The following is a 25,504-nucleotide window of genomic DNA, read 5'->3' as shown; positions in this document are numbered from 1 at the left end:
TTTAAAGACACCTGTCCACCCCACAGTCAGTCAGACACTAACTACTACCATGGGCAAGACAAAAGAGCTGTCAAAAGACACCAGAGACAAAATTGTGGACCTCCACAAGGCTGGAAAGGGCTATGGGGCAATTGCCAAGCAGCTTGGTGAAAATAGATCAACTGTTGGAGCAATTGTTAGAAAATGGAAGAGGCTAAAGACTACTTTCAGTCTCCCTCGGACTGGGGCTCCATGCAAGATCTCACCTCGTGGGGTATCACTGATAAGAAAGGTGAGGAATCAGCCCAGAACTACAAGGGAGGAGCTGGTCAATGACATGAAGAGAGCTGGGACCACAGTTTCAAAGGTCACTGTTGGTAGAACACTACGCCGTCATGGTTTAAAATCCTGCATTGCACGGAAGGTTCCCTTGCTCAAGTCATCACATGTCCAGGCCCGTCTGAAGTTTGCCAATGACCATCTGGATGATCCAGAGGAGGCATGGGAGAAAGTCATGTGGTCAGATGAGACCAAAGTAGAACTTTTTGGTCTAAACTTCACTCGTCGCGTTTGGAGGAAAAAGGATGAGTTGCATCCCAAGAACACCATCCCTACTGTGAGGCATGGGGCTGGTAACATCATGCTTTGGGGGTGCTTTTCTGCGAAGGGGACAGGATGACTGCGCTGTATTAAGGAGAGGATGAATGGGGCCATTTATTGTGAGATTTTGAGCAACAACCTCCTTCCCTCAGTCAGAGCATTGAAGATGGGTCGTGGCTGGGTCTTCCAACATGACAACGACCCAAAGCACACAGCCAGGATAACCAAGGAGTGGCTCCGTAAGAAACATATCAAGGTTCTGGAGTGGCCTAGCCAGTCTCCATACCTAAATCTAATAGAACATCTTTGGAGGGAGCTGAAACTCTGTGTTGCTCAGCAACAGCCCCAAAACCTGACAGATCTAGAGGAAATCTGTGTGGAGGAGTGGGCCAAAATCCCTGTTGCAGTGTGTGCAAACCTGGTCAAGAACTACAGGAAACGTTTGATCTCTGTAATTGCAAACAAAGGCTTCTGTACGAAATATTAACACTGATTTTCTCAGGTGTTCAAATATTTATGTTCAGCAGTGCAAGACAAATAAATTCTTTAAAAATCATACAACGCGATTTCCTGAATTTTTTTTTTTTAAATTCTGTCTCAGAGTGGGAATGCACCTACAATGTGAATTTCAGACTCCTCCATGATTTCTAAGTGGGAGAACTTGCAAAATCGCAGGGTGTTCAAATACTTTCGTTCCTCACTGCGTGTGTGTGCGCGCGCGCGCGTGTGTGTGTGTGTAATATATTTGAACAAAGGCACAATTTTAGTTTTTTTCAGGTATTTACCAAAACATATTAAAGCTATAGTTATATAATGGATATGGGCTGAAAGTGCACACCATGTACATCCAAATTGGATGAAGGGTTTAGGAATTACAGCTCTTAAGAGTTGCCACCCCCCCTTTTTCAAGGGACCAAAAGTAATTGGACAAATTAATATAATCATAAATAAAATGTTCATTTGTAATATTTTGTTGAGAATCCTTTACTGGTGGCAATGACTGCCTGAAGTCTGGTACCCATGGACATTACCAAAAACTGGGTTTCCTCCTTTCTGATGCCAGGTTCTAACTGCAGCTGTCTTCAGTTGTTCTTTGTGGGTCTTTCTGCCTTTTAGTTTTGGCTTCAGCAAGTGAAATGCATGCTCAGTTGGGTTAAGATTGACTTGGTCATTGTAGAATATTCCACTTCTTTTCCTTCAAAAGCTCATTGATTGCTTTTGCAGTGGGTTTTAGATCATTGTCCATCTGTACTGTGAAGCAGTGTCCAATCAACTTTGCTGCATTTATCTGAATCTGGGCTGACAGTATATCTCTAAACACTGCAGATAATATCCAGCTGCTTCTATCTTCTGTCACATCATCAATAAACACCAATGACCCAGTGCCACTGGAAGCCATGCATGCCCATGCCATCACACTGCCTCCACCATGTTTTACCGAGGACGTTGTGTGCTTTGGATCATGAGCTGTTCCAAGCCTTCTCCACACGCTTTTCTTCCCGTCGTTCTGGTACAGATTAATCTTAGTTTCATCCGTCCAAAGAATGTTTTTTCCAGAACTGGTCTGGCTTTTGTAGATGTTTTTTGGCAAAGTCTAATCAGGCTTTACTTTCTTCAGGCTTATGAATGGTTTGAAACTGCATGTCCTGAGCATTGGGCAGTAGGAATTAAACATCCCTGATATAGGCCACCACTACTGACCAATCGGGCTCTGTTGCAGTGAACATGTACTAATGGGAGAAGATCATCATTCTGTAAATGCTTTTCTCCATTTGCACTTTTTTTCACAGTACCTCTAACGTATCTAAGTATAAGCAATATCATGCAGCAAGATTATCCAGTATTCTAAGTTACTAGAAACTTATTTGGTATAACAAAATGAGTCAGATTATTAGCTTTAATGGGACTGATTAGCATAATCACAAGATGGGAAATATTTCAAGCTTCTGTGAGAAGAACTGCACTGGAAAGCCAGAGTAAAATGACCTACCTTCCAGTCATACCTCTGAAAGGCGCTATATGAGGTGTGCTTTGAAATTCCCACTGAATACCATCAGAAACTGACAACTAGAATTCAAGAGGTGTGCAAAGCTGTAATTCCTGCAAATGGAGAATCTTTTGACATATGTTACATTTTGATAAATATGTGAATAAAGAATGTTATGATGCTGTCCATATGTTTATTGTAAATTCTGATCAGTTTAATACAACCTCGTTGAATGATATATTTTTTGTTGCTGAAGCATTTCAATTCCAGAGTGATTCTCCCAAATCTCCAGGGTTGCAGCACTCATTCTTGTATACATACACACTGTGTAATTTTTATTGTATTTATTTATTGGTGCATGTGCCATGTTTGCATGTTGGTGTGTAGATGTCTCTGTTTGCCTTTGCAATGTTGTCTTACCTAAATATCTGTTTTTACATGCAGACACCAGCATCCAAAGCAACTTAACAATACTTGTGAACATTCAGGGTATAGCTGAAGATGCAACTGTGTCTTATGTTGACAAGAAAGAACACAGTCATAACCGGATAATTAGCTGTGCACAGGTATAAGTATTATCAAAAAAGGTGCCTTCTTTGGTTTATTATATCACACACAAAAAAAAAAGTTTCTATTCATGTAAATGAAGCCATCATCATACACAACAAAGCTCAATGCTTAATGTTATGTTGTTATACTGATAATATTGGAGGTACTTCATAGTTACTCAAAACATGGAAAGTAATTTTTTTTCTTTTCTCTGTTACAGAAATGTGACGAAATTATAGTGGTACATCTAGGCTATCTGAACTATACACGCTACAAACTTTTTGTCCGGTTTGAAAATTTAAATCAGTTGAGATACACTATTACAGCGGTTACATTTAGTGTGAGTATGATATGTTGCCAAAATATTGCTAATGGTCTATCATTCGAGCTTCTTATTTTACTGTCATCCTATTCTGCATAGAAATTCTTGTGTGTTAAAGGCTTAAATTCCTTTAAAGATGTAGTTAACAAAAGTCATACACATGGAATTTAAAAAAAAAAAATATTCAGAATTAAAAGGAAATGACAAATGTTGAAACCAGAAAATTGCAAATAATGTTTCCTGCTGGCCTGTGTGTTTTGGTAATTTTTTGACCGCTAAACCACAAAAAATATCCAGCTGTGATCAACAAAAACAGTAAATAACAAATAAAAATATGTGCCACTGCATCTACATATACAGTATGTAGAATAAATAACACCAAGTCTCAAAATAAATGAACACTGCTGTTCCGCTAACACATTGTGCAACTGTAGTGAGTAGAGGTATCTTCCTGGGCAGTTAAGAGGAGTTATCCCTTTTCTGTGGTTTGGGCTTGCCCAGGGTCCTCTTCCAAATGCATGTGCTTGGAAATATTCCCAGGAAATCCCTCTGGGTGACAGCCATCTAAGATGCCTAGATGGTTTGAAAAAAGGCAACTTTTCAAAGGCATAATTTGCTGGCGTTTAGGAATTGCATAGTGGGTACCTACAGTGGGGCAAAAAAGTATTTAGTCAGCCACCAATTGTGCACGTTCTCCCACTTAAAAAGATAAGAGAGGCCTGTAATTGGCATCATAGGTAGACCTCAACTATGAGAAATAAAAATCCAGACAATCACATTTTCTGATTTGGAAAGAATTTATTTGCAAATTAAGGTGGAAAATAAGTATTTGGTCACCTACAAACAAGCAAGATTTCTGGCTCTAACAGACTTGTACCTTCTTCTTTAAGAGGCTCCTCTGTCCTGCACTCATTACCTGTATCAATGGCACCTGTTTGAACTTGTTATCAGTATAAAAGACACCCGTCCACAACCTCAAACAGTCACACTCCAAACTCCACTATGGTGAAGACGAAAGAGCTGTCGAAGGACACCAGAAACAAAATTGTAGACCTGCACCAGGCTTGGAAGACTGAATTTGTAATAGGCAAGCAGCCTTGTGTGAACAAATCAACTGTGGGAGCAATAATTAGAAAATGGAAGACAAACAAGACCACTGATAATCTCCCTCGATCTGGGGCTCCACACAAGATCTCACCCCGTGGGGTCAAAATGATCACAGGACCACACGGGGGGACCTAGTGAATGACCTGCAGAGAGCTGGGACCAACGTAACAAAGGCTACCATCAGTAACACACTACGCCGCCAGGGACTCAGATCCTGCAGTGCCAGACGTGTCCCCCTCCTTAAGCCAGTACATGTCCGGGCCCGTCTGAAGTTTGCTAGAGAGGATTTGGATGATCCAGAAGAGGATTGGGAGAATGTCATATGGTCAGATGAAACCAAAATAGAACTGTTTGGTAGAAACACAACTCGTCGTGTTTGGAGGAGAGAGAATGCTGAGTTGCATCCAAAGAACACCATACCTACTGTGAAGCATGGGGGTGGCAACATCATGCTTTGGGGCTGTTTCTCCGCAAAGGGACCAGGACGACTGATCCATGTACAGGACAGAATGAATGGGGCCATGTATCATGAGATTTTGAGTGCAAACCTCCTTCCATCAGCAAGGGCATTGATGATAAAACGTGGCTGGGTCTTCCAACATGACAATGATCCCAAACATACCGCCCGGGCAACGAAGGAGTGGCTTTGTAAGAAGCATTTCAAGGTCCTGGAGTTGCCTAGCCAGTCTCCAGATCTCAACCCCATAGAAAGCCTTTGGAGGGAGTTGAAAGTCCGTGTTGCCCAGCGACAGCCCCAAAACATCACTGCTCTAGAGGAGATCTGCATGGAGGAATGGGCCAACATACCAGCAACAGTGTGTGCCAACCTTGTGAAGACTTACAGGAAACGTTTGACCTCTGTCATTGCCACCAAAGGATATATAACAAAGTATTGAGATGAACTTTTGATATTGACCAAATACTTATTTTCCACCATAATTTGCAAATAAATTCTTTCCAAATCAGCCAATGTGATTGTCTAGATTTTTTTTCTCATTTTGTCTCTCATAGTTGAGGTCTACCTATGATGCCAATTACAGGCCTCTCTCATCTTTTTAAGTGGGAGAACTTGCACAATTGGTGGCTGACTAAATACTTTTTTGCCCCACTGTATGTCTAAAAGTACCCATTTATCCTGGTCATTGTATTCTTAGTAGTACTACTACTAAGTATTGTGGGTACTTGCTTTGTTCAGTATTGTGGACTGTGTTCCTGATAAAATGAAAAAGAAGCAGGACATCTAGTGACTTTCCAATAGTGTTTTTTTGTTTTTTTAGTTCTCACACTTAAATGTAGTGAAATGTTTAACCTCCTTAGCGGTTTTCTCGAGTGTAGCTCGGGGTAGAATTTCTATACCACAAGCGGTAACCCCGAGCTACACTCGGGCTTACCATGCGGCGCTGCTCTGGGGGTCCCTGCAGCACTTACCTTGTCCTTCGTTCCCACGATGTGTCCCCTGCAGCGTCCCCGGCCATCTCCTCCGGCCGATGCCGGCATCCGGCTTCTGTGTTCCGGTCCCCGTGACGTCGGGACGTACGGGCGCCGGCGGCGGCGGGAAATTTAAAAAATGTCATTTTTTTTTTTCAATAGTAAAACATTGCTGTTTCATCCCATTTCACATACATTTTGTCCCTAGTGCTTTGTCCTGTGCCCTGCCTGCATTTTGTCTGTTCTTTCTGCCTGGAAACTTAGAAAAGTCCATGGCGTCCAAAAAGCGTCCCTTTATGTCAAAAGCGGTTTTTAGACCGGCTAGAGAACAGCGATAGTAAATCAGAACCACTTGCAGAATTGAGTGATAATGATTTGTGGGGAAATTTTCCTAAAAATTACAGCCTACAATAAAAAACTATTTCCATGCGAAAAAATGGTACCGCTTTCAGCACAAAAAATCGGAAGGAATCATACCGCCAGGGAGGTTAAGTAGCCTCAGGGTTCTGGCATAGGCAGAATTCAGACTCTGCCGAGGTTTAACTAATTTTATCTTGTTCTTCAATATTGCATGCTGGACACAGGACGTTAAATGTTTGCTACCAAATAATAATGAACTACTTGAAACTAGTTTTTTGGGGGGGTTTTTACGTCCTAAATAGCATCAGTGTTTTGTTTGCATTAATAATAATTAGTTGAATTGTTTTATACAAATTTTTCCAGTGGAAAACCTACAACCCTACCTTTTCGCAAGTGGAGATCTGGTTTCGTTTTGTGTTTGTGGTGCTCACATTCATGGTGACGGTGAGTAGATAAAGCTGATGCTAGCATCTAAAAGTAAGAGCGAACATGACAGGACAGATGGATGGATCTGTGATATTTTTATTGGGATTGAGATGCCATTGGGACCATCATGAAATCCTCGATCATGCATGACAAGTGCTGGTAACTAGTTGGCAGATTTATTTTTGTCTAACCTAAATTTGAAGCTTAAAAAATTATGTTTCCATCTAAGGCAGCAATTGGATGCCTGTAAAGAGCTGAGATATTCCCAAAGACACTCATCCACAAACTAAGAAAGTCATTGGTAGCTGCCTGCATACTTTCAATTATCTAGGGTGATAATAAATAAAACTCGGCAAAGTAAACTGCTTTTTTTTCCTACATAAAGTTTATTGGATTTTGGCTCAAATTTCACTTACCAAGAAAAGACATCACAGCATATGCAAGTTTGCAATCCATATGGCCACACTAGTACTATATGCATGTATCATCATAGTACTAAGAAAAAGAGTTGATAAAAAAAAAAAAAGAAGAGGACTTAGATGTCTGTGGGAGAAAACAACTGCATTTTTATTAAAGTGTACGGTTGTCTTGGTATACTCAGTACTTGACAGAGATGAATAGAGGTCCAGAAATGGCTGTCAAAGTTTGCGGGTGAGAGCAAGAGCATCTAAAGGGCTGTGTTATGTCTTTGAGCCCTTCTCTACCAAGGTATCTTTATCAACAGCATGGTAGACAAGTGGTTTAATTAAGCTCACAGCTGCTGCTGCTGCAGGCCATGTGACCTTTAAAGCCCTCTGATGTGGACCTCGACCTCAAACCTAATGCAGGAGTTTTGGTTCGCCTTCAGAAAGTGCGCTACACCCACAAGACATAATAGAAGTCTATGGCAAAGCGCAGCTAACCCACAGAAAAACTGCAGGTGCACTGCGCTGCACGGGGGCGGTGCAGTTAAACCGCAGCACATCAGTGTGAATCCAGCTTTTTAGGGTACTTAGGACAGTAAGTGCTCATTTACATTTGTTTTTTGGGGGGTGGTAAAACACCATAGTTGAGATGTGTTTTACCACCCAATCCCAACCACTGATGGCGACCCCGCCTCATGCCCCAGGGGGCAAGAGGGGCGGCAGGGGTGGCATGTACAGAAACCAACTCTCTCCTCCTACAACTGCTGAATCCGGCTTTTCCTCTCCCTCCGCCAGCATTCAGCAGCTGCAGGAGGAATAAGTTAAGCTAAATTAAAAAAAATTTGAAATTCTAAACCATTTAATTTCATTGTGGCCCACGACCGGTTATAAAATCACTTAAGTGGCTCTCACTCTTCAAAAAGTTGAGCATCCTTGCTGTAAAGCTTTTAAAGCATTGTCTGTGGAAAATTTTGATGACCATAATTTTTTTTGCACAATATTAAGACTTGATTTGTTTTTCATCTATTTACTCAATAAATAAATGCTTTCAAAAAATATATACTTTTAGGGAGTTTACCGTAATTTCTAGCCAGAAAATGCAGATTTTAACATGTATGCATAAAAAGTAAACATTGTAGGCAAGTGGTTTATCCAGTATAAATCATCCTTGGCATAATGTGTAATTTAGAACAGTGCTTGATGCCTTTTCTTACTTGCTGACCCAAATACATAAAAGCATTCAGAGGTCACATAGCAGCTTACCTCCATCTATTTGCCTACCCATGTTTAAGCAAAATTGCAAGACTTGCTCATCAGCAGTTTTGGGAGAGAGAGTGGCTCGGCCCACAACAAATGCAAGGCTCACATTAAAAAGTAAAAAGTGCCAGATATCTGTTGGTCTCAGTTCTTTGTGTTTTTCTCTGGCCTGGCAGGAACAGCTTTACAAAAATTACTTTGTATTATAGCTATCATGCTAGTATTCAGTGGCCCCCACCCAGTCTAGACAATTTCAGAACAGTGAATGCCTAAAGACTCTTCTAACCTCAGGAAAAGAAAAACTCCTTTTCTCCTTCTGAGGTTAGTATTTTTATTTTTGTAGGCAACTATCCCCTTTTGGTTTGGTGAACTTAATTGGTTCGCTCTCATATAGAGTCTAAAGTGGCAACATGACTAGCTCAGAGTTTGCAGGACATTTGACCAGCTCCAGGACACTTCTCAGTCTATGCTTTCTTTTGTCAGACATGTTTCTGCTACTTGACACACTTATAATTTTTTCCACCTGTAATGCATCTCCCTCCAGCCCTTGCTTATGACTGTCTGGTCTCGTATAGTGTGATCACACCTTAGCATCTGCTTCCCAGAAGGAAGATGTATGTGTAGTAGCGAAAAGTTTTTCTTATGCACTTGCACCCAGTGCACTGTAATGTCACTTCCACCCAGCTCTTGACATCAGTTGGTATGCAGAAGCTGGAGATGAAATGTGGGCATGGACAGATCCACAGGGTGCACATGTTTCAAGCAGGACAGCATGGTCCAGCATTTTTGCAGACTACCCTGGACTAGGGCGATATGCAAATAGATTTTGTCTCCAGATTTTGAACCCCCCCTTAGTGACTCGAAGGTAAGTGGAATTGTGTGTTTGATGCATTTTCCCCTTCCCTTGTTGTTTTCAGGGATTTGGCAAGTTTTTCTCCCTTATCTTTCTCTGGACAATATGGTGTCCGGGTCTGATCGTTTTCTTGCGTAAGTGGATTCCTGTACTATTTTTTAGCTCTGGTGACCACCCCCCCCCCCAAACAAAAACATACTAAAACAGATTGTGAAGATATTTTATCAAGCAATGCTGACAATTATACGTATACGAATGCATTATGGCAACAAAAGTTTCTCTTTAAAGGGTTAAGTAATTCATTGAGAGAAGAGATGACCATTACTCTCCAGTCAGAGTTTTGCAAGACTTTTTGGAACTCAAGCCAGTTTGGATGTCCCTTCAGCAATGGACATCACGGCTTTAAGGCTGCCCAACTTTACTACCAGTGCTGTTGTAAAGCTTTCCTCATATGAAACCAGCAACTTCCAGCCCAGGAACTTTTCAGGGAGATCATTTCTATCATTCCAGTCTAATCCAGACTACCATTTCACATTGATTAATCTCAAAGGTCATGGTTTGGCCGTAGCTATTCTATTTCAAAGACCACTTGACCCTCATTCTTTGGTGAAGTGCTCATACACATTGTCACTCACATAGCTCCCCTTGTGCATTCAGTATAGATCTTTGGGGATCACTGCTTGGTTATGTCAGCTTTCTGAGAACTACCCTTTTGAATCTATCTGGCATTTCACCTTGTCTACACTCACTTATAAGATTGCCTTTCGCATTGCTCTAACCTCTGAGGCGAGTGTCTGAGTAAATAGTCTTATATAGTTACATAATCTGGTTGAAAAAAGAGTTCAGTCAATAAAAAGCAATAACAATTAAAAACAAAAATTATACAATCCCATATACCCAATCCTATACCCACAGTTAATCCAGAGGAAGGCAACCCCCCCAGCGAAGCATGATCCAGTTTGCTCCAGCAGGGGAAAATATTCCTTCCTGATATCCCAAGCGGCAAACTGATATCCAGTTATATTATAACTGAAAGAATCAAGGCCTTTTTTTAAATCAATCTACTAAGCTGGCCAGAACCAGCTCTTGAGGGAGTCTTATTCCACATTCTCACAGCTCTTACTGTGAAAAAACCTTTTCGTATTTGGAGATTAAATCTCTCTTCCACCACATGTCCTCTGTGATGACCTTAAAGTAAATAACTCTACACCAAGTTCACTATATGGACCACTTGTATATTTCTAATTGTTGATCATATTCCCCCTTTATCTCCTCTTTTCATGAGACAAATGCAGTTTCTCTAATCTTTCCTCATATCTGAGCTCTTCCATGCCTCTTATCAGTTTGGTTGCCCTTCTCTCTACTTTATTCAGTTTCCTGATATCCTTTTTGAGAATTGGTGCCCAAAAATGAACTGCATATTCCATATGAGGTGTTACTAATGATTTGTACAGGGGTAATATGATATCTCTCTCTCTGGATTCTATACCTCTCTTAATACAAGAAAAGGATTTTGCTCGCTTTGGGAACTGCAACCTGGAATTGCATGCCATTGTTAAGCTTACAATCTACCAGAACACCCAGATCCCTCTCCACCATTGATTCCCCCAGTTGTACTCCCCCTAGTATGTATGATGCACGCATATTCTTAGCCCCCAAGTGCATAACTTTACATTTATCAACATTAAACCTCATTTGCCACATAGTTGCCCAATAAAACAGTGTATTGAGGTCAGCTTGTAAGTTGGAGACATCCTGTAAGAGTGTTATTCCACTGCATAGCTTGGTGTCATCTGCAAAACCACCTGACATTGTACTTTTAATCCCAGACCCTATATAATTTATAAATTATATTAAAAAGTAAGGGTCCCAACACTGAACCCTGGGGTACACCACTAACAACCCTAGACCATTCAGAGTATGAATCACTAACCACTACTCTCTGAATATGATTTTTTTTTTTTTATTTTTTTTTAGCCAGTTTACATACTGATTTTTTCCAAGCCTGTAGACTTTACCTTACACATTAACCATGTGTGGACAACTGTGTCAAACGCTTTTGCAAAATCCAAGTATACCACATCCACAACCAGCCCTCTGTCCAAGGTTTTGCTCATCTCCTCATAAAAAGAAATCACATTTTGTTTGACAACTTCTGTCTTTCATGAATACATGCTGTCTGTTGCTTTAAAAAAAAAAAAATTCAAACAAGCAGTCACCTATGTGGTCTTTAATTAATCTCTCCAGTATCTTCCGAAATATAGAAGTTAAACTAACAGGTCTATAGTTACTTGGTAAAGACTTTGTTCCCTTTTTAAATCTAGGCACCACATTGGCCTTACACCAATCCATTGGTACTATGCCAGTCATTAAGGAGTCCTTGAAAATTAGAAACAATGGCTTTGAAACAACAGAGCACAATTCTTTTAGTACCCTTGGATGTATGCCATCTGGTCTAGGGGCTTTATTCACCTTTATTCTGTCTAAAGATTTGTAGACCATATAATTTGGGAGCCATTGTGAATCATTTGGGGCTCTGTCAATATCACCCTCATGCTCTTTTGTACACATAGAGACGGAGAAGGTATTTAATAAATTTGCCTTCTCTTTTTCCCAGTCACCTACTTTAGATTTTTTTGTAAAGTGCCTTAAAGTGTTTGTTCACCAATGCCAGAAGTCTGCCAATCAAATAGGTGAGTTGGAAGCTTTGGTGCATAAAGAGAATGGTGATTTATTTGGCTTTGTTGAACCTTGGCTTCATTCTTCACATGACTGGGCCATTAATATTCCTGGCTATGTTCTCTTTCGGAGAGAGGCTAAAAAGGAAGGGTGGTGGTGTCTGTCTCTATGTGAGAATTGACCTCAAAGCGAGTGTGAAAGAAGACCTAATTGATGGAGAGTGTGATGAGGCTGAAGCGTTATGGGTGGAACTACACATGGGGGTGTGCGTACTACAATCGTTGGAGTTTGCTATAGGCCACCCAGTGTTAGTGAGGAGTTAAAATCCCCCCATTAATATCACTGTCCCAGCCCTTGCAGTCCTTTCGATCTGTGCAAGGAGCTGGGACAGTGATAATAATGGGGGATTTTAACTACCCGTAAATTGACTGGAGTAATGGCATTGCAGAAACCGTTAATGGGCAAAATTTATAAACCTACTACAGGACAATTTTATGCTCCAGTTCATAGAGGCCCCTACTAGGAATGATGCTCTGCTTTACCTGGTAATCGCAAACCATGCAATGCTCATTACTAATGTCCATATAAAAGAACATCTGGGTAGCATCGACCATAATATGATTTCATTTATTGTTAGCTGTAAACAACAAGCACATACGGGAAAAATAAAAACACTCAACTTTGAGAGCTAATTTTCCAAGGCTGAGAGCTGCTCTCCAAAACTTAGACTGGGAGGGAATATTGGCATCTTAAAAAGACTGTATGTGAACACACTGCAAAATATATTTCCATGGGCAACAAATTTAAAAGGCTAAAAATCAAACCTACTTGGCTTACGTTCAAAGTTAAAAAAGCTGTATATAATAAGAAAAGAGATTTTATAAGCTATAAAAATGAAGGAATGCTATCCTCGTTTAAACATTACAAAGAATATAACAGAATATGTAAAAAGGAAGTCAAGGCTGCAAAAATTGAAAACGAACGACAGATTGCAAAAGATAGCATGACAAACCCAAAAACATTCTTCAAATATATTTTATAGTAAAAAGGTCAGGTCTGAGCATGTAGGCTCTTTACAAAATAATCTAGATTGGGTAGCTGGGGACAAAGAGAAGGCAAATTTTATTAAATACCTCCTTCAGCTCTGTGTATACAAAGGAGCATGGGGGAGCTCTTGTCCATAATGGACATAGTATTGACACAGCCCCAGATGATCCACATTGGTTCACAATTGATATGATCCAGAAATATTTAGACAGAATAAAGGTGAATAAAGCACCTGGACCGGATGTGGTGCCTATTTTTAAAAAGGGATCAAAATCTTTACCAATTAATTATAGACCTGTTAGTTTAACTTCTATAGTTGGGAAGATACTGGAGAGTTTAATAAAAGACCACATAGGTGAGTTCTTGCTTGAAAAAATATTTTAACCACTTCCGGTGCGGACACTTTTACCCCTTCCTGTCCAGGCCAATTTTCAGCTTTCAGTGCTATCACACTTTAAATGACAATTGTGCGGTCATGCAACACTGTACTCATATGAATTTTTTAGCATTTTTTTAGACAGATAAAGCTTTATTTTGGGGGTATTTATTCACCACTGGGATTTTTTATTTTTTTTGCTATGTAAATGAAAAAGTCCAAAAATTAAAAAAAAAAAAAAGTGTTTTTCTTATAAAATTTTGCAAATAAATAGTATTTCATCATAAATCTTGGCCAAAATGTATTCCGTTTTATCTTTTTAGTAAAACAAAAAAATAACCCAAATTAGTTTATAGCCAAAAATTATAATTTTTAAACTTTTTTTTTACATTTTTACATTTTTTTTTTTTTTTTTTTAACATACTGTACTACTTGTGGGGGGTGAAGATTTTTTTTTTTTTTCACACTGATTGCTTTTACACCCATAAAGGCTGTAAAAGCAATCATTTCTCCTTCTCTCTAGTTGCATTCTTGCAGCCATTGAGAACTACTGTGTGAGCTGTGATTGGTCACAGCTTGTCACATGGTACAAGGCTGTTGTGACTAGCTTTGTACCATGTGACCTCTGTGATCATTCACAGATTTCACACCTAGTACGCAATGATGTCAGAAGTGACATCTTGCTTACTGCTCTGCATGTGATCACTGATTGGCCAATCAGTAATCACATGATCGGGACCTCACATAGAGGTCCCGTCCGACGATCGGTATTCCGCTGTCTCCGGAGGACACAGCGGGCGCCGGATCGCGGTGCTGCGCGCACAAGCAGGGTGCGGGGAGGCCGTTTATAAATGGCCACCCGACCTTGCACTGCCTCCGTCCGGCCATTTATATACATGGGCCGGACGGGAGGTGGTTAAGCAACAGACAGCATGTATTCATGAAAGACAGAAGTTGTCAAACCTCAAACTCAAGAGTTTGTTCTGGCCAGCTCAGTTGATTGCTTTAAAAAAGACCTGGATCCTTTCCTAGATACACGTACTATAACTGGATGCTAACATTTATAGGTAAAGTTGACCCAGGGAATATCCGATTGTCTCTCGGGGGATCAGGAAGGAATTTTTTCCCCTGCAGGAGCAAATTGGATCTTGCTTTGCTTGGGTTTTTTTGCCTTCCTCTGGATCAACTGTAGGTATAGGATTATACTTTTTTTTTTTTTTTCTTTTTCTTACTAGATGGACTTCTGTCTTTTTTTCAGATGGACTATGTAACTATACATGCTCAGACCTGACCTTTTTTATATTAATATATTTGAAAAAATGTTGGGTTTGTCCTGCTATCTTTTGCAATCTGCTTGTTTTGAATTTTTGCAATCCCGATTTCCTTTTTACATATTCTGTTATATTCCTTGTAACAAATAAATGATAGTGTTCCTTTTATTTTTATATTTTTTAAAAGCTTTTTTCTTATTACTTTTAGCTTTTTAACTTTGGCTGTGAGCCACATAGGTTTTATTTTTAGCTTTTTAAACTTATTGCCCATTGGAATATATTTTGCAGTATGAAGAATTCCTATTTCTGATCTGTGTTCATCAATGCCAATATTCCCTCCCAGTCTAAGTCTTGGAGAGCAGCCCTTATCCTTGGAAAATTTGCTCTCTTAAAGTTGAGTGTTTATATCTTTCCAGCATGTGCTTGCTGTTCACAAATCATGTTATGGGCACTACTACCAAGATGTTCGTTTTTTGGTTTTTTTTTTGAACATTAGTAATAAGCTCTGCATGGTTTGAGATTACAAGGTCCAGCAGAGCATCATTGCTAGTCAAGGCCTCTAAGAACTGTACCATAAAATTGTATTCTAATAGGTTATAAATTTGCCCTCTAACTGTTCCTGTAGTGCTATTACTCCAGTCAATTTCCAGTTAGTTAAAATCCCCCATTATCACTGTGCTAGCCTTTGCAGCCCTGTCTATCTGTGTGAAGAACTGAGTTTGCACCTTTTCCTGTAAAGAGCCCTCCGTAGTAAAAGATGAGTAAGATAAGGTTAGGCTTAAGACCTAAGGCCTTCTTGCTTCCATGGTTGTTTCTTCCTTCCACTTTAACCAGGACATTGTGCTTCCCTCTCTCCTTGCTCTCGCATCCTGATCCCAAGCAGGCATAAGTACTATCCTGAAAATGATCTTGTTAGTATCCCTAGCGCCCTCCAGGAGGCTGAGTGAGATTCAGGCTTTGTCCGTTACAGCCCTTTTTTTCTCTGTATTTAATCAACAGAATTACTCCAGGAGGTGACCTGGGGTTTCTTCCTAAAGTAACTGTTCCAATTCAAATCACCTAAACGTTGTTATGCCATCCTTCTGTGATAAGCCATCAAATAAAAATGAGGCAGTCAACTACTGCCTGGATGTGAGAAGGGCTTTACTAGCTTACCAGGAAACAACTAAAGATTGGAGAAGGTTAAACAACTTTTTTGTATTAGATGCAGGTGCAAAAAGAGGGCGCAGAGCATCCAACAGCTGCATCGCAAGGTGGATAAGGTATGCAATTAAAGAGGCATATACTTTACTAAAGGGTCCTGTTCACACTTGAGCGTTATGAAGCTTGAAGCTCAAAAACACTCAATAGGCAAAAAACTATCAGTGGAAACACTTGAAAAGCAAGACATGAGCATTTTTTAGCGTCTTTTCAAGCGTTTTGTCACACGTTTTCTGCTCAAACCGCAGCTCTCCTGCTCTTTTTTTAGCAGCACACTAAATGCCTAGTTGAAAAATGCCTGACAAAAACTGCAAAAACTTGAATGTAGCCCCTGCCAGATGGAGTTGGATCATACTCTGCAAGAGCCATTGCAGCCACTTGGGCAGAAAAAGTAGGGGCAACTGCTTGGACCAGTTTCAGTACTTCCATCAAGCATTACAGATTAGACCTGATCTTCAGCCAGTACAAAAGATATGGGAGAAAAGTCTTGCAATCAGTAGTAGTACCATGCTAATAGGTTTGATTTCTTACTTTTTTCCTCATGTGTCCTAGAAGATGTTTAAGGATTAGTTACCTGGTAACCTAATTTCCAAGAATCCTCCAGGATAGCAGGCTGTTAAGATCCTAAGTATATATTTTTTAGAGAAGCATGTCTTGGTTGCATGTTGTTGGTGCTGAATGTAATCTGGTTCTTTTATATTAACTTTTGGGTTATTATGTCATATTTTTGTCATTCTACTTTTTCTGTTGTCCCCTTGAAAATGGCCCAGATTAATTTTAAAGTAAACCGCTGGGTTATTTCGTTGACAATAACATTACCGTATCTTAAAGTGAAACTAGTTTACTTTTGAAAAAAATTGCCTACCCATTTTAAAAAATAAAACAGAGCTCTTACTGCAATATTTATCTTGTCTCCTGTGCTGTCCCCCACAGTAACATGATCAATCTGCCTATTCTGGGTAAATAATGGTCTATGACATTCATCCCTATTCCTGTAAACCAGGGGTATTGAATTAAAATTTAAGGAGCTCCGGTCACCAAAATTTTCTTCTGGTCGAGGTCCGAATAGGGTGTGCCCCCTTACATAAGGTGTCACTATCCGAATGCAACTTTACATCATGTATTCCCATCACATTAGGTGTGCCCATCAGAGTTCTCCTTTACATCAGCTTTCCCCATCAGAGTGCCCCTTTACATCAGGTATCCCCATCATATTGCCACCTTATATCAGGTATTCCTGTCAGAGTGCCCCATTACACTCAAAGTACCCCTTTCTATCATATTTCCCCATCAGAGTGCCCCTTTCCATTATATTTCCCCATCAGAGTGCCCCTTTCCATTATATTTCCCCATCAGAGTGCCCCTTTCCATTATATTTCCCCATCAGAGTGCCCCTTTCCATTATATTTCCCCATCAGAGTGCCCCTTTCCATCAGAGTGCCCATCAAAGTGCCCCTTTCCATCACATGTGACCCTTTCCATCACATGGGCCCGTCAGAGCACCCCTTTCCATAAAGCGGGCCCGTCGGAGCGCCCCTTTCCATAAAGCGGGCCCGTCGGAGCGCCCCTTTCCATAAAGCGGGCCCGTCGGAGCACCCCTTTCCATAAAGCGGGCCCGTCGGAGCGCCCCTTTCCATAAAGCGGGCCCGTCGGAGCGCCCCTTTCCATAAAGCGGGCCCGTCGGAGCGTCCCTTTCCATAAAATAAGGGGCACGCTGATGGGTACATTTTGAATTAAGGGGCACTCTGGTGGGCACATTTATATTAAGGGGCACTGTGATGGGCACATTCTATGTTGTGCCCATCAGAGTGCCCCTCTAAGACTATACCCTACCTTGAGGACAGACAGTGGCTGTACCGGGATCCTTGATGGATGCTTGTGTACAGGCAGGGAGCGGGAGGCGGAGAGACAGTGAGCTGAAAGGGGTGGGGCGCACATGTGATGTCATGTTGCCATGACGACCGCCCTGCTCAGCGGCGGATCTGGCAGTCCAGGTGGCAGCGCTACTGGAAGCATTCGTGGACCACGGTCCATGATTTAGTGACTGCTGCTATAAACCCAGGCTGTCATGGACACCTCCCCCAGGCAGGTGCGTCACCCCTTTTTGACTGGGGTTATAGTATATTACTGTGGAAGCTGTGCTTTTTCAGCTTACAGCTTAAAAGAGCGGCAGAAGAGGATTGAGGGGGGGGGGGGGTAGCACCTTCTAAAAAAACAAAACAAATGGAATTCAACTTTAAGTGGCCACAGGCAACAATCTTCTTTCTTATATACTGCATATACATGTAATATGTTTTTATTCCTTTCAGACCGGAAATATTTCTTTGTATTAAAGCGGAACTTCACCCATAATGACTTGATAAAAAATAATGTTCTTTAGCCGGGAACGTATATTCCCCATTAATGATTGATAGCAAGATAAGTGTGCGCTGTAAATTGCCTCCATCATTGTTCCTGTTCCATCTTGCAGGAGGCTGCCCTTTTGCTAAAGCCCAGAGCCCCTGAGCACTAGTAAATCTTAAGGCTGTTCGCAGATCATCCTCTACATTTTTGGCACTGTATCAAAGAGAGCAACTGAGCATGTGCAGAGCAGAGTGAGACAGTGTATTATTGAATTTTAAACAGTATAGGCACTTATATTTTTAATGTTTTTACTAAGCTATACCTGCAAAAGGGGCCATGCTAAAGTAATCTAGCAGGACTTAAATTTCTAACTAAAGTTTCACTTTAATGTTAACATGCATAAGACATGATCATGTGTGGGTTTTAGTTTTATTTTATTTGATTAATTGACTGATTTATTTATTTGCAGTGTCTATTTGCACATTCCCTTCGGAAGTTCTCCATGAGAGACTGGGGTATAGAACAGAAGTGGATGTCGGTCCTTTTGCCACTGCTTTTACTTTATAATGGTATGATTATTTTTCCTTTTTTTCAATAGGTTCATTTTGCTATATTCCCAGGTGACTTATACAGGTCTTTTTAGTATTTTATTTGTACACATTTAACATCATATATAATCGAATGGGTAAGTCCACCTAGAACTGATATTTTAGTCTGGGTGGATGTCAGCAAGTTGAATCGTTTTTGGGCTTTATATTAGTTGTCAGGTTCTCCATCTGTGAGATGAATCCCCAGTTCCATCAATGTGCTATGCCCAATATGAGATATTGGGATATTTTTGGAGGTAATTATTGTGCTGTTACATGGATTATATAGATTTTAAATGCTGTGTGAATTATATGAAAATGTGTTTTGGTGCTTGTGATCTTTATTTGAACCTTAAGTAGAGAATCTATTGGCCTGCTGTTTTCAGTCATCTCATTGCTGATTGTTCTCTGACAGACCAGCTAGAATTTCATGTAGATTGTTACACTGAACAGTGGTTCATTCTGGTCACACAATGTTTCACCTGTTTCTTGCAGATCCATTCTTCCCTCTCACATTCCTGGTTAATAGCTGGTTTCCTGGCATGCTGGATGACCTATTTCAGTCACTCTTCCTGTGTGCACTTTTGCTCTTTTGGCTTTGTGTTTATCACGGCATTCGGGTGCAGGTATACCAAATATTCTCTTAGGGCATGTCTTTTATTTATTAAATTGTGTACATTTTTCTGAATATACAAATACGTTGTTATAACAAAAATTTTCTCGGACATTAAGGGACACAATTATTCTGACATGATTGGATTATACCGCCTTCAGTAGAAATTGGACACTGGCAAACAAAAAAAAAAATAAAGCCATCTTCCAGTCAGGTATAACCTTCTCATTCCTGTCCTACTTCAGTTTTTTTCTTGAAGTCTTAGCAGGATGGACATCTTTTCTCTATTGAGAAAAGATTAAGCTATTTCTCCAGCCAATTTCTCTCTTTTTTAATAATTATTTTCTTCAATCAAGACTTCATCCACATGCTGCTGAGCTCTTTTTATGCAGTTATCCGGATCATCGCATCTTCAGCAATAGCTATAAATGATTTCAATGGACCTGCCTTGAATGCGACCTTTGAGTACTGGGCTTTGCTTGTGATGCTCTCTTAATCCCTATGTACTGTTAGCCACAGAGCACTTCCAATGGTGTGAACTGGTCTCTGAAGTGCTATATGTACTTGGTCCCCTGGGGTGTTAACAGGCTGTGAATGCAGGTGACCTTTAGAAACGTTAACCCGCTTCGGCAGCGCTCCCATCTGGTTGTTTATGTACATGGGCTGGATGGGAAGTGGTTAAATCACAATGATAACAGGAGTCACCCAAATAGCCCTGCTTAAAAGTTAACATACCCTGGAATGTTTGGCTTGGTACAAGTGTACAAGGTGATACACAGGTTATAATGGCAATTAAAATTTAATTTTCCCACTTCTGTGACTTTTTAAATTGCAGTTGGTGTCTGTGTATAAATAGTTGGCAAGTTTGTGAGCTGTCATGTGGATGCACTGTGCAGGCTAGATACTGAGCCATGGGAAGCAGAAAAGAACTGTAAAAAAACCTGCGTAAAAAGGTGTTGGAACTTTATAAAGATGGAAAATTATATAAAAAGATATCCAAAGCCTTGAATATAAATGCCAAAATTTCACAATTTCTGCCAGGGAATGCAAACTTTTGAGCACAGCTGTATTATGTTGGCATGCTGAAGTTTTCTTACTGTTGCCCACTCCTCTGCTTTTCGCCGTCTCCGTTGTCTTAAAATACCTGAATCCTGTGTCTCAAATGAACAAGAAAAGAAAATTTTTTTACTTCCCGTTAAATCCGTTTCTTGGTGTTTATTAGGTGACACAGGCTGAACCCCTCTGTGTTTATGATCAATTCCTAGTACTGCTTTTCTACAAAACTGAGACCTGATGAGCGTGGAAGGGGTTATACCTGGCTAGCCAACAGCTTTTTCATTTACCAGCATTCAGTTCCTCTCAAAAGCAGCAATTTTTGTTTCAAAATAACTTAAACCTTGGTTCCTGTGTAAGTATAAAATACCGTTTTGTTATGTAGCCCACTTTTGTTTTTCCATTTTAGATAAAAAGAATAAACACAACTGTATAATATTTTATACATATGTCCCCATTCTGCAATAAAACTTTTAACAATTTTTTGTTCTTTCTTCAGTACCGTAGTCAAAATTATCCAGTTATTTAGCTCAAATGATTTGTGTTGATTAAAAGTGTAATATGGTAGCATGGCATTGAGTGTGTTGATTTTATTCGGAAGCTATATGAAAGAAATATGTTCAAAAGAAATTTTTCATTTGACAGCAAACATCTTATGCAGCACAAACTGCAGTCAAGCACTATATAGGAGTTCAACTTGTACTGCGTTAAGCCCCTTTCACTCGGGCAATCCGATCAGGTATGCCTGGCAGTTTTTCAGGTGGACCTGGTCGGACTGGTCCATGTATCTCTAAGGACTGTCAGGTGTCTACCTGCCTACCTCCAATGCGATTTGATCTGCTTAAAAAAAAAAAAAAAAAAAAAAAAACTGAAGGGGATCTGTTCCTCTCCATCAAGATCTGAGGGCAGTAGGGTGTAAACAAACAGCCAGTCCGTTTACACCTGACTGCCAATAGGGCAGAGCAGGGCTGTGTCCGCTCTGCATAAACTGAGTGGACACAGACCTGTCATCTGCCCGCTCTGCTCAGCAGGGATCAGTGGACACATTCCCTGCTGAGCAAAGCGGATCTGTCCAGTTTGAAAGGGGCCTAATAGATATTTACTTGTAGTTGAGCCCGGACATCAGTATGTTGCATCCTTTTTCCTGTATTGTTTGTCTCCAATCTCTTTTCCTGTTCCTTAGGGGGAGAGAAAGTGCATGACTTTCTATCTGCCAAAACTGTTAATAGTTGGACTTCTGTGGCTTGCTTCTGTGACTCTGGGCATATGGCAAACGTAAGTAATGCTTTGTAAGTGATTTTGGCTTAGTGGCTCTCATGTGTAACTGAGTTTTCATGCAAAGAGAGCTATGTACTTGCATTAGACCAGTGCCTGGACAATTCCAGGTGCTCTAAATGTGTTTTGTTTTATTAGTTTTTGAATTTCTATATTAACACTCCTCCCTGTGACTGGGTCTCATATGACGTCCTGTCAAAAGGAGCCACATAGGGGCACGTTCTGTCACCAGCTGTTTCCTCGGGACACAGCCGATGACATATCACTACACCGGCCCATTGCCAGTGTCATGTGACTGCTGTGACCAATCACAGCACGTCACATGTCAATTGTATACAATGGATGGCTTCTATTGTATACAGTTGTGGTGTTAGCTGTGATTGGTCAAAGCAGTGTCCCTAATCACCGCCAAACCAGTTATATAATAACGCTGTACTGGACTGGTGACTGTTTTTTTTTTGTTTTTTTTTTTTTATTCATTTTCCCAAAAAATGTAACAAAAAATGACAACCTCCAAAAAACTCCCCATGCCTCTTAAATACATTGGACTGTCTGTTTCCCCAAAAATAGGTAATATGGGGGGTATTTGTGATGGGCTGTCAGTACATCAGGTTTGATTGATTGTCAGATATATACCATGGTTTGTGGACTCTACAACTTTCCTGCAGACTAAATATACACTAATTTGGGGTATTTGCACCAAAGAAATGTAGCAGAAAACATTTTGACCTACATTTGTGAAGAAATTTTATTTATTTGCAAAATTTCATAACACAAACGAAGAAAAATGTTTTTTTTTGTTTTTTTTTTTTTGTTTTTTTTTAAGTTTCAGGGGTTTTTTGTTTAGCAAAAAATAAAAAACTCAGCGATTTAAATACCACCAAAAGAAAGCTCTATTTGTGCGAAAAAAAGATAAAAATTTTTTATGGGTACAGTGTTGCATGACCGCACAATTGTCATTCAAAGTGCGACAACACTGAAAATTGGCCTGGGCAGGAAGGAGGTAAAAGTGCCTGATATTGAAGTGGTTAACCACTTGGCCTCCGGAGGATTTACCCCACCCCCCTTCCTGGCCAGGACATTTTTTTTTTTGCGTTGCGGCGCTGTGTTGCTTTAACTGACAATTGCACAGTTGTGCAACGCTGCACCCAAATGAAATTTGCATCCTTATTTTCGCATGAATAGAGCTTTCTTTCGGTGGTATTTGATCACCTGTGTGGTTTTCTAAAAAAACCAACAATTTTGAGAAAAAAAACAATAGTTTTGACTTTTTGCTATTAAACACGTCCAGTAAAAAAATCTAATTTTGTTATAAATTTAGGCCAAAATTTATTCTGCTACATGTCTTTGGTAAAAAAAAAAAAATCCCAATACGTGTAAATTAATTGGTTTACGTGAATGTTATAGCGTCTACAAATGGCGGTATATATACTGGGATTTTTTTTAAATTTTTTCTAGTAATGGCAGCAATCAGCGACTTATAGCGGGACTGTGGCGGGCAGTCTGACACTGGGGGGAACTGACTTTGTGTCACTGACATCCCCAGTGACACCAATACAATGATCAGTGCTAATAAAAAGCACTGACACTGTACTAATGGCACTGGGCAGGAAGGGATATGGGGGTGATCAAACGGTTATCTGTGTGCTGTTTTACTGTGGGCCGTGTGTGTGCTTTCAACTTTAAGCACACTGCTTTGCATGGCTCTGCTATGCAGAGCCATGCAAAGCAGAGTGCAGGAGCTGAAATGGGAGAGAACTGTATTGTTTACTTACAGTTCTTTCCCTCTGTCGGTAATGCTATGTAATCACCGGTTTCCAGCGAGTAATCACTGGCCGGGACCCGTTGATTGACAGTTGAGGCCGCGAGTAGGATGTGCGTGCGGCTCATGCGCACCCCCTACCCAGAAATGCGAAATCACGTGTGTGTGTATATATATATATATATATGTGATTTTGTGCACCCCTGCCGCCGTGCTATAGGGTGGCGAGAAAGTGGTTAAGTGGCTGTAAAAGTTCATGTTTTGGTTTTTTTTTTTTTTTTTTGCTATGGGGGCACTGGCTCGTGCTGTGCACACAGTGTTGATCAGCCCTGCCCCCATGTTCCCTCAATGGCTTACTCTGCTGTTTGTGAGCTAATGAGAATGGCGCGAGCTAAAAGAGAGCCTCTGCTCTTGTGCACATCACTAGATCGAGAGTGGGCTCAGGTTGGTATTGGGGGGTGGGGCTGGAGGGGGAGCAAAAGTACTGATGGTTTTTTACCAGCATGCAGAGAATGCATGAAGGCAAAAAAACCTTCAATCTTCTGAACTGCTTTAAATGGCTTAGAAAACTGTTGATATCATGGATGTCTTTTTCTTTATTGTGTGAATTGTTCCTCATTTCTTGTGTGGTCACTGGGACAGGAAGTAATGGAAATCTTGCCAACAGAAATAAAAACCTGATGGAAGATCGAATCCTTTCCCAATCAACTAAAACAAAAACTTATATGGCCAGTTTGCTAAGCTGTAGGAGTTATTGTAACTAATATTTTAGGTAGTTTTATTGAAATATTCAGTTCACAAGCATAAATATCAAACAGGGGTAATATTTTTATTCTTAATAGTAAATCCTTATTTACCACTAGAGGCCTTCATTTCCCGAATCATTTTTATCTTATAAAGTGCCTTTTTTTTCCCGAATAAAGACTGGCTCCATTTTATGCTCTCATGAAACTTCATAGGGTGTTGTAATCATCACCACTCAGCAATTGGGATATTAAAGAATTACAGTAATAGTGATGTGACTTACTTTCAGGCAATAAGAAAAAGCAATAACATAATGTACTGCATATTGCCTGCTTCCCGTTCACCGACTTACTAGTACATTACTGGATTGGAAGGGTGATATCTCGGTCCCCGCTGCAAGGATGGTGATTCCCTTCAATGTAAAAGTAATCCTAGAAGCTAAGAAGCTGCTGGATTACTTTTACAGGCGGTAGGAGGTGGTCCTACCCCCCTCCCTCCGCCACCTTTACTGGGCTCTTCCATGTGATTGGGGAGCCTGGTTAAGATGCAGTAGGTGGCATCTGGTTCCAGGGACACAGTGAGAGGAACTGATGTTGTTCCTCCCACTGTGTGATGTCAGAAATGGGAAGCAATGAGAATTTAGCCACTTCGGTTTTGGTCCCATGTAAACAAGCCATTACCAGCTTGAACAAGCATCTGATCAAACCCATCCTTATTTGATCAGATACTATGTAGGCCAGAGGAGAGATCTGGGGTCTAATGGACCCCGGATCTCTCCATAAGGAGAACCTGTAATGGCCCATGCTATCACAAGGGATATTGTTCAAAAGAGTCGAAAAATCTAAAAATGCAGTGTAAAAAAAAAAAAATATATATATATATATATCAATATATATCATTAAAAAATGTAAAAAAGTTTTTTAAAGCGCCCCCTTTCTCCATGCTCACGCACAAATGCGAGCATGCATGTACGTCCTGGACACATATGTAAACGGCAATCACAGCACACATATCAGGTACTGTTGTAAATGTCAGAGTGAACAAAGTTTAGCACCAGACCTCCTATGTAACTCTAATCTGATAACCTGTAAATACCTTTAAAGCTTTACTTTTGGAAACTTTTAGGTACCATAGTTTGGCGCCGTTCCACACGCGGACACAATTTTAAAGTGTTGACATGTTTGGTATCTATCTACTCGACGTAGCATCATTGTTTATATTTTACCAACAATTGGGTATTATATTGTGTTTTTATGTATTAAAGTGTATTTTTTTCCAAAAA

The 25,504-nt window shown here is 40.3% G+C and overlaps 1 protein-coding gene across 2 annotated transcripts in view; it reads left to right on the top strand.

Moving 5' to 3' along the window:
* The window catches only part of TMEM181 (transmembrane protein 181), a 97,233-nt gene that overhangs the window by 40,396 nt on the left and 31,333 nt on the right, over positions 1-25,504 (top strand). For both annotated transcript variants that reach the window (XM_089669722.1, XM_089669723.1), the window contains exons 5-10: positions 3,011-3,132; positions 3,336-3,455; positions 6,696-6,776; positions 18,658-18,757; positions 19,271-19,401; positions 21,625-21,716. In XM_089669722.1, coding sequence (XP_089525848.1) covers positions 3,011-3,132; positions 3,336-3,455; positions 6,696-6,776; positions 18,658-18,757; positions 19,271-19,401; positions 21,625-21,716 — 646 coding nt within the window. The remainder of the gene's footprint in view (positions 1-3,010; positions 3,133-3,335; positions 3,456-6,695; positions 6,777-18,657; positions 18,758-19,270; positions 19,402-21,624; positions 21,717-25,504) is intronic.

This window comes from Staurois parvus, unplaced genomic scaffold, assembly GCF_062004578.1.
Source record: "Staurois parvus isolate SC_StPar_1 unplaced genomic scaffold, SC_StPar_1.0 ptg000081l, whole genome shotgun sequence".
NCBI classification, from domain to species: Eukaryota; Metazoa; Chordata; class Amphibia; order Anura; family Ranidae; genus Staurois; species Staurois parvus.
This window is presented reverse-complemented; position numbering and strand designations above follow the sequence as displayed.